The sequence below is a fragment of the Mycetomoellerius zeteki genome, unplaced genomic scaffold (genome assembly GCF_001594055.1).
Source record: "Mycetomoellerius zeteki isolate Tzet28-1 unplaced genomic scaffold, Tzet1.0 scaffold1192, whole genome shotgun sequence".
NCBI classification, from domain to species: Eukaryota; Metazoa; Arthropoda; class Insecta; order Hymenoptera; family Formicidae; genus Mycetomoellerius; species Mycetomoellerius zeteki.
In genome coordinates this window covers 10,866-22,144 of record NW_017256119.1, presented here as the reverse complement: position 1 = coordinate 22,144, position 11,279 = coordinate 10,866, and the positions used below count along the sequence as shown (strand labels likewise).

The following is an 11,279-nucleotide window of genomic DNA, read 5'->3' as shown; positions in this document are numbered from 1 at the left end:
AAATAAAGTGAAATCCACTTGTCCCAATCTCTCTGGTTTTCTGAGATAAATTTCGCTAAATAATTTGAAATTGTGCGATGCTGACGTTCTACCTGCCCATCTGACTATGGATGCAAGGGGGTCGTCCTTGTCTTCCTAATTCCTAATATATGCGACAGTTCACGGAAGACTCGTGACTCAAAGTTTCTCCCTTGATCAGTATGAACCTCGAGAGGAATTCCATGCCTAGAAATAATCTGATTTAGGAATACCTCTGCAACAGTTTTTGATCTAACATTTTTTAAAGGGATAGCCTCTACCCATTTAGAAATACAATCTACAACAACTAATAAATACCTATTTCCTGAAGAACTTATGGGCAAAGGACCCAGAACGTCCATTTGAACTCTCTCGAAAGGAGCCCCCACGTTGTAAATCTGCAAAGGAGATTTTCCTTTTTCAGGAGGACCTTTTCTTGCTGTACATTCTTTACAGGTCCTGCACCATTCCTCTACATCTTGTTTACATGTTGCCCAATAGAAACGTTTTCGTAATTTATCCAACGTTTTATTTACACCAAAATGCCCTCCCGTAGAGGAATTATGCACCTCTTCCAGAATTTGTTTGACCTGACTTTTGGGTACAATCAGTTGAAGAATCTCCTTTTTTAAATTCGGAGCGTCCCATCTCTTAAAAAGAACACCATCCTTTATGATCAAAGCATCCCAATAGGACCAATAGACTTTGGTGGAAACGTTCCTCGCTGCCACTTCTCGCCGCAAAGGACGTTCCTCACTCGCCTCTTTTTTTGCTAAGAATAAGGAAATAGATGGATCCTCCAACTGTTCCTTACGCCAGTCCATGGAAATCTTCCCTATCAGAACTATACGTCCAACTAAATTTTCTTATTTGTCGACATCTTTCAACTATACATTTGTACAATGTCGACAGTAATCACTCGCACGGACGTCTCGACAGTCTATCAGCATTCTTATGAGAGAGACCTTTACGATGGGTTACCTCGAAATCGTACTGTTATAGTCTTTCTACCCATCGTGCCAGTTGACCCTCCAAATCCTTGAAGGACATTAGCCATTTGAGGGAAACATGGTCTGTTCGCACCAGAAACTTCCACCCGTACAGATAATGGTGAAAAGCTTTCACCGACTGCACTATTGCCAAAAGCTCTCGTCGCGTAACACAATAGTTCCTCTCGGCTTTATTAAGTACTCGACTGAAGTATGCGATGACCCTTTCCACGCCTTCCTGTTTCTGTGACAGGACTGCTCCAATTCCTTGATTTGAAGCATCCGTGTCGAGAATAAATTCTTCCTCCATTCTAGGGAACGCTAGTATTGGCGGAGAAGAAAGAATCCGCTTCAGATTGTCAAAAGATTCCTGATGTTTTTGCTCCCACACAAATTTCGACTGATTCTCCGTTAAAGCATATAACGGTTTTGCTAGAGAAGAAAAATCCTTTACAAACTTACGATAATATGAGCAAAATCCTAGAAAACTCCTCAAATGTTTCTTATTTTGTGGAACTGACCATTCTTTTACAACCGCTATTTTATCTGGAAACACCTTCTGCCGATATCACATGTCCTAAATATTTTATCTTTTTACTAAAGAAGACATTTTTTAGGATTCACTCTTAAATTCACCTCTCTAAGGCGGAGAAAAATCTTCCTCAAATTCAACAACATTTCCTCAACATTCTTTCCGAAAATAATTACATCATCCAGATATACTAAACAAATCTTAAAAAGAAATTCCTTTAAAATCTGTTCCATTACTCGCTCAAACGTTGCCGGAGCATTACATAGACCGAAGGGCATAACCGTGAATTGCCACAAACCATTACCAACTGAAAAGGCCGTTTTCTCTTTATCCTGCGTGCAAATCTTTATTTGCCAATACCCACTTTTTAAATCTAAGGTAGTAAACCAAACGTTATCTGATAACTGGTCGAGAATATCGTCTATTCTAGGTAAAGGATATGAATCTTTTATTGTAATTGCGTTCACTTTTCGATAGTCCACACAAAATCGTTGTTCCATCCTTTTTAATAACTAAAACCACTAGTGAAGACCATGGACTATTTGATTCCTCTATAACACCTTGATCTTTCATTTCCTTTATTATTTTATTTACTTCCTCTCTCCTTTGAATGGGAACTCGGCGAGGCACCTGTTTAATAGGGGAAGAATCTTTGACATTAATAACATGTTCCCCCAATTTACAATTTCCCGCAATGATATCGTTTGAAAATACGCGAAATTCACTCAGAAAGCTGCCAAAGTCTTCTTTTTCAGAATCGCTCAAATATTGGCAACTTTCTTTAAAAAGCGCAGCTGTATTCAGCGCAGCTGGAATATTTACGGTGGCAACATCTTTCATGCGAGAACATTTTAAATCATTGGCCGTTTCAGTTGGATTTCGAAAAATCAAATCAAAAATATTTTGTAAATTAAGTAACTTTAGAAAGTTAACTCCAAGTATACAATCGTCTTCTAGCTTGCACTATTCGTGCAACTAGCATCGGAACCTCTAAGGAGTATTTTGCAAGTCGAATCTTTACCGCTATTTCATATTTAAACAACACTTGCTCTCCCGTAGGATATTTAATATTACGATTAACTATTTTTCTTTCTGGCCCATTATATTTGATAAAATTCTCATTTATGATCGAAATATCGGAGCCCGTATCTATTTTAAAAATGCAGGGTTCGCCATTTGCTTCACCCTCATAATAAAATTCTCCTAAATTACAATCTATTCTATTCATTCTGTAAGAATATTGATTAGTACATGAATTATTTAAATCGACAATATTAGAACATCGAACATAATCATGATCATTATTATTATTTTCAGTCTCATAAGTCCTGTAAAAATATCTATTAGTAACATTATCCATATAAATTTCATTATCAATTACACATCGTTTAATAATAGCACGATTATTATTCGGGGCATTTTTCCCTCTAGTCGAACCGCCCCCGCCAAGCTCGACTAATTCACGTTTTCCGCCCCCGTCCGACCAGGGCACTCAGAGCGGAAGTGCCTTCTTTGCCACATTCCCAACATTCCCTTCTATTTCCAGTTTTTACCTCGCTTTTATTTTTGAAAAATTTTCCATTTTTGTTAGTTTTACCATTCTTTTCTTTATTATCTTCCCCTTTTTTATTAATTTCATTTGAATCGTCTCTCCCCTCATTGAAATTTTTCCTTTTTCTATTTTCCAAATGAAAATTATTTTCCCCCTTATTTTTGAAACAAGTTCCCTGAATTAATTGAACCGCTTTCGCTCTCTCTATGGCTAATCTCAGAGACGCGACCCCTTCCATCTGTAATGCCCTTTTTACATAACCGTCGGACAAGGTCGAAACAAATTGCGCGCAAGCGATTTTATCGCGCATCAAATCGGAGCATTCCGGATATGCCATTCGAGCCAACTTCTCAATTTCTGAACCGAAAGCCGCTATGCTTTCCCCGAATCTTTGTTTTCTATTTGTGAATTGCGTGTAATAATTTTGTAATGAGTGTGCCTCTCCGAAATGCAATTCTAATTTTGCTTTCAATTCCGTGTACTCTAAATCTTCTAAATTTTGAATATTTTCTAATATTGCACGCGCCTTCCCTCTTAAGCACGAAACCAAAATAGCTGTTTTCATTCCTGTTTCCCAATGATTCGCGTACGCGATCAAATCGAATTGAACGAAAAATTCTCGAAGAGGGGCACTCCCGACAAATGTATCAGGCTTTAACCTAAAACCCGTTTCTGTATGACGCGGAGCACGCGGCCCGACGTACCCGTGCACGTCCGCGACACTTCCGTCGCCCGACGACGACACAGCGCGAAAGGAAGCGCGAGACTCGATGCGTTCGCACGCATTCGCGGCACATTCGACGCGCTCACTCGCACCCACGGCACACCCGCCCCTCTCCGGAAGTTGCACGTCACCACAATCGCCCGCGTCCGTGACAATATTTTTATTCGTGGAAGGACTTATCTGTTTTACGCTGTGTAGCTCCTCTCGTAGTTGTCTGATTTCAGCCTCTCTCTGTCGTGTCGACTCCATGTACTCCTCTCTAGTAGGCCGCTGCTCCTCGCGTAGTAGCTGCACCTCTCGTAGAACCGTCTGCAATACCAGTGTCATTGGAGAAATTTCCTGAGCTGCCGTGTCCAACGATTGTTCCATTGGTGGAGTCCTCTGTTCCGTAACGGTTCTCGATGCACTTTCTAAATTCTCCGTTGACATCTTGCTTCGGGTGGCAATTGGAGAACGCAACATTCCACGGTCTCAACGAATTCAGCCGGACGAGCCCCCAAATTGTTATGTCCGTCCGTCAGTTCGTCCGCGCGACCGTCTCACGGAATCCGTTCGCGTCGCGAACGCGCACTCCCGAGCCGCCGAAATGAAGTACACGAATATATCGTTAGGAACAAGAAACGTTTATTGAACAAGGAAACACAGAAATACTCCGTATCAGAGCACAAAGACCGAGGTATAAGCTTGCGGATGAGAAGACACGTCCGAGCGCTTCGATGGCTTCTCTCCAAATCTGTTGAAACATCTACGGCTTGTTGCCAGGCAACGCGTTTCTTCCTTCGAGGACAGCGAACTCCGACGTGTATCGGGCGACGATGCAATGCGGCCATAACACATGCAATACGGGCATAACAGTATCATGCTTTAAAAACCAGTAAAATAGAGGAAGATACAGCGTTGGAGAGACACTTTAAACCTATCGTTGAACTTTTAAAACAGATTGTCGAAAACACTGCTGGCGAGAAATTTCAACCGATAAAGAAGCTAATGTTACGAAGGACGGAAATACTAAAAAAAGAAAACCAGAAGAAAATGAAAAAGACGATGATGATGAACATGATAATGATAATGATGATGGTGGTGGCAATTTTTGGATGGATAATTCATGGCTTCAATTAACACCGTCGTCTAAAAAAAAAACAACGTATACAAGAATCAAACGTTACGTCGGATTCCAATTATGCGTCACCTGAACCACATAAATTATCATACGAACGTTCACACGTTCCATCAATCGAAGACGTTTATGAAACGCCCAATGAACCGCTTGAAACATTAGTTAAACAATCATTGCAAAGGCGACTAGTTCATGAAGAGTTGCATCAATTGGGATCACTTGGACAAAAATATATAAACATGCTTTTCGGTGGTGACAGAGAAAAGGCGATCGATCACGTTTATGGTGTGTATTTCAGCGAGAACAGTACGATGCTCGGTGATAAACAGTTCGATGTAGACACAAATGACTTTGTAATCTTAAATGGAGTAAAGTACAAAGGTACGCCTGGATTGTACGAATTAATTTTCAAAAGAATTTCCGACGACACTATTTACACAGAGAATGATAAACTAGCATATAAGAGTATACTATTAGCAACGAATGCTCATGAGCGGATAATCCAATATTGGGTAATAAAGGATACAAATATAAGAATATAATAGCACCCTTGGTATTATATTCTTATACTTTACCTCAGGTAAAATACAAGTTGGAACGGATGTACCATGCGCCTGGAAACTAAACGACAAGTCAGATAAAAGTGTTGGAAAAGGTATAATACACACACCATGACCCTAAACGGCAATAAAATCAATTATGTTTATTGGGATGATCCTAACGAGCTCGTGGATCGCCTCCGATTGTTTAAGACCTCACGTCAAGCGGGTCACAACGCTCACGATAACGAAATTTTATTCATTATCGATGAACTTCGTGAAGCTGGGCTTATTATAAATTGAAATGTGGTATGCAGTTATCTTTTAGTCGATATCGAAATATCGATCAACAACGTTTGCGTAAGATCTTTGTGACATTTTACGTATTGTATCAATAAAAATAAAAAAAAAATAAAAATATCTGAGAAGAAAAATCTTGAAAAGTGGCGATTGGTGGAAGAATAGGATCGTTGTGTGAAATCTTGAATTTACAGTTGTATTCTTTGATGTAATTGAGGGCGAATAAAGTTTTACTCCGTTTGAGACTTATATTAGAATGTGGACAATTAGTTTTAAGGATAAAAGATTTCCTTTAATATTATTAGTTTATATTAATACAAATTGAAGACGGCGGCGCGAACACGTTCGAGTCATACGACGGCTACACTCCAATTGTCTTGTCAACAACCCGTTGTTAGGGACTTGTAGTCAAGGCAAATTCACATGGCTGTACTGCCGCGACGTGAATCTAATCACTTTTACAGTTCGGCCAATCCTGAGCTAGTGTGCGACTCGAACACGTATTTTTGAAAAAGATACACAAAGTTCTAATTAAAGTAAATACAATCAAGATTAATCATACTTAAAATCAAAGATTACAGATACACAGATAAGTAATACTTAAAATATAATTGAAGAAAATACCATGAATAACGTAAGTACAATGTTTTGGTATTAAAATATTCATAAAAAGTTAACATATATACTAAAATTAACTAAATAACAAAGTAGTTAACCTCGCATCTTTAATACATAGATAAAATATACATTAATGATAAAGAGGAAACAAGAACCACGAAAAAACTTTAAACATATTGAACTTTAACTTGAACATCAGGGTTATGATTAGGAAACGCTTTAATCCATAATTTTAAGCGATCAGGGGAGAGAATTGAATTGTAAGGTCTTGAAGTTATGCTGGAACCAGGAATGTCCTGTACCACATATCGGTTTTTATCCAAAACCTTTGTTACCCTAAAGGGACCTTTAAAATCGGGTTTCAATTTCTTACATTCTCCAGCTTTAATCGAAACATCCCTAATCATAACCAGATCACCTGGTTTATATGACATGGGTTTTCGATGATGCTTGTCATAATATAATTTATTGTAAGATTTAATTTTTTCTGCGACATTCAGGGCTAACTCCCTATCTTTTTCTCTTTCTAAAGAAAAATCTATTTCAACACCAACAATCTCATTCAAGAATTTTACCAAATCAGCATCAGTATTGTTGCGTTGATCATATCCTAAAAGTAATTTTGAGGGAGAAGATTTTAACGCCGAATGTCGAGTATTATTAAATACATATTGCACAGTTTCAAGGCATATTTCCCAGTCACGATTTTCGTTAACAAGTTTCTTTAAAGAAGATTTTAAAAAACGATTCGCTCTTTCAGCCAAACCATTGGCCCAAGGAGCAGCTACTGCAATTAGCCTATGCTTAATATTTCTTGAAGACAGAAATTCAGAAAATTCATGGGAAGTAAATGCTGTACCTCTATCAGATACAATTTTTTCTGGGAAACCAAGAATATGAAATAAAGATGTGAGATGCTTGATAACTTCCTTAGACGTGGTAGACTTTGTAGAAAAAAGCCAAACATAACGAGTAAAAGCATCAATAATTACCAAAATATGTTTTGAACCGTTGGAGGATTCACACAGTGGCCCAAAATGATCCATGTGTAAAATTCGAAAAGGCTCAGAAGGAGTATCAGTAATTTGCATCTCGCCTTCACTGGACTTAAAACCAGAATTCGAAGTCAAGCAAGTCACACATTTACTTATATGGTCATGGACCCGTTTGTGAAGAGAGGGAAACCAGTAATGAACACTGAGTCCCTGGACTGCTTTCTCGAGACCACAATGAGCAAGATCGTCATGGTATATTCTTATTACGTTATCAATCATTGATTCTGGAACAGCAAATCGTGGCAAATTAGAGTCTTTACGATAAACAAGACCTCGAATTAATTCAAATTTCGGATTATCAGAAAATTCTAACTGCTCAGCAATCTCCTTGATCCTCGGATCCTGTAATTGCTTTACCTCTAATTCTCTCTCGAGAGGCAAAGCCTCGACAAGAGCCGAAACTTCAGAGATTCTGCTGAGAGCGTCGACATGTGCCATTTTTTGTCCAGATCGATGCAAAATTTTAAATCTATAATTCTGTAATCTTAAGGTCCATCTAGCGAATCTAGGATTCAGATGTGCCTTATTAACAGCATATACTAAAGCATGGCAGTCCGTGACAATAGTGAACTCTAAACCATACAGGAATATATGGAAACGCTCTACTGCCTTAACCACAGCCAGCATTTCCAGCTCAAAGCTGTGATATCTTGCTTCAGCAGAATTCGTGGCCTGACTGTAGTATGCAATGGGAGCCAATTTTCCAGATTCCTGTTTCTGGAAAAGAATAGTAGCTAAAGCCAAGGAACTTGCATCCGTATGTAATTCTGTCTCTGCATAGGGATCATATAAACGAAGAACCGGATAAGAGATTAATTCTTGTTTCAAGATTTGAAAGGCCTTCAAGCAATCATCATTGAAATTAAAAGAGACTGACTTTCGTAAAAGATTATGCAAAGGACGACCTTTAACAGCATAATCCCTTATGAATTTTCGAAAGAAATTTGCAAGACCCAGAAAACGTTGAAGTTGAGTGATATTTTTAGGTATCGGAAAGTCTCTAACAGCCTTAACATGACGATCACTTAAAGTAATCCCTGAGGGGGAAAGAATATATCCAAGATATTCAATTTTTTCTTTTAGAAAATGACACTTTTTATAATTAAGTTTAAATCTGTATTGTTTTAAAATCAAAAATACCTCTTTCAATGAAGACAAATTTTCCTCAACTGTACAAGATGGCACCAAGATATCATCAATATAAATCAATACTTTATCCTCGCGCAAAAGAGGTTGAAAAATTTGGATCATTCTCTTTTGGAATTCAGCCGGAGCCTCACAGTAACCAAAAGGTAATTTCGTGTACTCAAACTGACCATCAGGAGTCGCGAAAGCAAAATATTTAGAATGAATAAACATCTATTTGATGAAAACCATCTTTTAAGTCAAGTAAAGTAAAAACTTTCTTATTGCCAAGCCGAGAGAAACAATCCTCCATCAATGGAAAGGGATATTTTTGTTTTATGACACGATCATTCAACGGTCGTAAATCAATACACAATCGCATTGTACCATTTTTCTTAATCACAGGAACCACCCTTGCACAATAAGGAGAAATGCTCGGTTTAATAATTCCTCTTTGCAAGAGATCGTCCGTAATTTCCCGAATCTGCCTCCTTTCAGACCATGCAAAGCGTCGAGGAGAATAAGCATAAGTTGTGTTGTCTTTAAGAGACACAGTGATGGCATGACCATCTTCAATTGGAATAACAGAAGTATTTTCAACTTCACGAATTAAAGATACAAGTTTCTCATCGACTGATGGTCCGAAATCAGATTCGAAGATAGTCTCATTAGAATAGCCTGGTAAAACAGACTGACTATTATCATCCAAAGATGCAATTTCCGAAAATAATTGTATCTTTGAATTTTCGTTACCAAATGTTTCGCAAACAATTACAATTTTGTACATTTGTAAAAAATCACGTCCAAGAATAAGATCCACAAAAAGCTCATCGTCCTCCAGAACAAGAAAAGGAACTTTAAATGTTTTATTCGGAAAAATCGCGAGCTGAAAATCAAAAGTAAATTCTCCAAAAACTTTAATAATTGATTTATTTAAAGCTTTAAAAGAACGAGATGGAGCTTTTAACTGATTCAGAGGTTGATTAATCAAATTGGAAAAAATAGATGGTCGTATAAAAGATACAGCGCTGCCTGTATCAATAAGAGCATCCAATGAGCAATTTGTTTCATTTATAGCAGTCACCTTAACAATATTGTCGCTAATTCTATACGGCGATCCGATGTCGACAAAAGCTACCGTCGGTGAATGAGAAGACTGGGAAGACTGGATGGGCTGGAGAGACTGGAAAGACTGGGAGGTCTCAGAAGATTGTGACGAAGACGTCTCTTCAATCGAAGCAACCGCTGACGAATTACCAGATGAGTTTCCAGGGAAGTTCTGCTCCTTTTTCTTCAAACGAGAGCAATTGTCCCGGGTATGACTCTTTGTCCGACAATAAACACAAAATAGCTCCTTTGAAGAGTCGGAAGGTGGACTGGTTTTGCAAGTCGTTTCTTCTTTTTTGGGATAATCCTTGGAATTGACAGGCTTAACAGGAACAGGAGGGGTCTTTTTAGATGGATCACCAAAAGCCAAAGTAAGAGAGTGCATCTTATCCAAGAATTGATCGATAGTTTCTGCTTGGATCAAAGTAGCTGAAGCTCTTAAAGATGGACTTCCTATACCTGAGATCAGGAAATCAATACTTTGTTTTTCAGGCAAACGAATGTTCTGCAAAAGCTTCAATTTTTGCATGGCGTAATCCTGAAAAGACTCCTTTGAAAAATTCCATTTTCTACTTTCTACTTTTTGAAAGGTTACACGAAAAGGTATGTCTCTTTTGAACCTTTGAGAGATAGCTTGCTTTAAGTTGAACCAGGAATCATTAACAGTACCTGAATTAAGATCTAACCAATCTTTTGCAGACTTATTCAACTTGCTGGAAGCAGCTAGGAGAGTCACTTGATCGGAAACATCATGGATACGGGAAACGCGTTCAACTTTCTCAATCCAAATATCGATATTTTCGTCTTCCGAACCAGAAAAAGACGGGAGTTGGGATGCTAGCAGATTGACGGCTTGAGCGACTGGAACTGAAGCTAAAACAGGTCTCTGATTAAGAATCGCAGCACCAGAAGAGTCAGAAGAAGACACAATTTGCGGATTAGTGTTAGAAATCCGAGTAGCGGCGATCAAATTGGTAACTTGTTGCATTAAATCGCTCTGTTGCTTCATTAATTCAGAAAAGAAGCCAAACATCTGCTGCATTGAAGGATCAGCAACTAGAAGCGTAGACCTCGCAGAAGGGATATCACTTGATTGTTGAGGTTGAACTGTAGCTCGAGTATTGCAGGAAGAAGTGCCATCAGGTAACATGATACCAAAATCACTCACTGGACCATTTCGCTCCAAATGTGACATAATTTGGTCAATCAATTGTTCACAAGATGAGGCCGGCACGAGTCCATAACTAAGAGCTTCATTCTTGAGTTCTTCAAAAGAGAGTTGGTCCAATCGACTTCGATCCATAGCGACTGATATGGCGTGAAGCGACGAAAGACGAAACTGCTCCGTAACCGTCGTTCAGAAATGTGTTGCCGTCTTTTGTTTGCAGACCTTCAATTGATTTCTTCTTCAAGAAATCATTCAATGGCGAATAAATCGTAATTTCGAGTCAAGACTGCCAACAAATGATAATGTTAAGGCGTCGGACTCTTCAACACCAATGATGACTCCAAAAGAAAAAAAAATCGGAGGAAAATTAATCCGAAACTAATTGTAATATCCCACTTCTGAACTGTGAAATCTTGAATTTACAGTTGTATTCTT

At 38.5% G+C, this 11,279-nt stretch overlaps 1 protein-coding gene across 1 annotated transcript; it reads left to right on the top strand.

The window, feature by feature from the left end:
* Positions 1-9,961: 9,961 nt before the first annotated feature.
* On the top strand, positions 9,962-10,583 carry LOC108730906 (uncharacterized). The gene is made up of 2 exons (XM_018460872.1): positions 9,962-10,279; positions 10,376-10,583. Exons 1-2 carry the CDS (start codon positions 10,121-10,123, stop codon positions 10,523-10,525), a joined length of 309 nt encoding a protein of 102 aa, XP_018316374.1. The 5' UTR covers positions 9,962-10,120; the 3' UTR covers positions 10,526-10,583.
* The last annotated feature ends 696 nt before the right edge of the window (positions 10,584-11,279 follow it).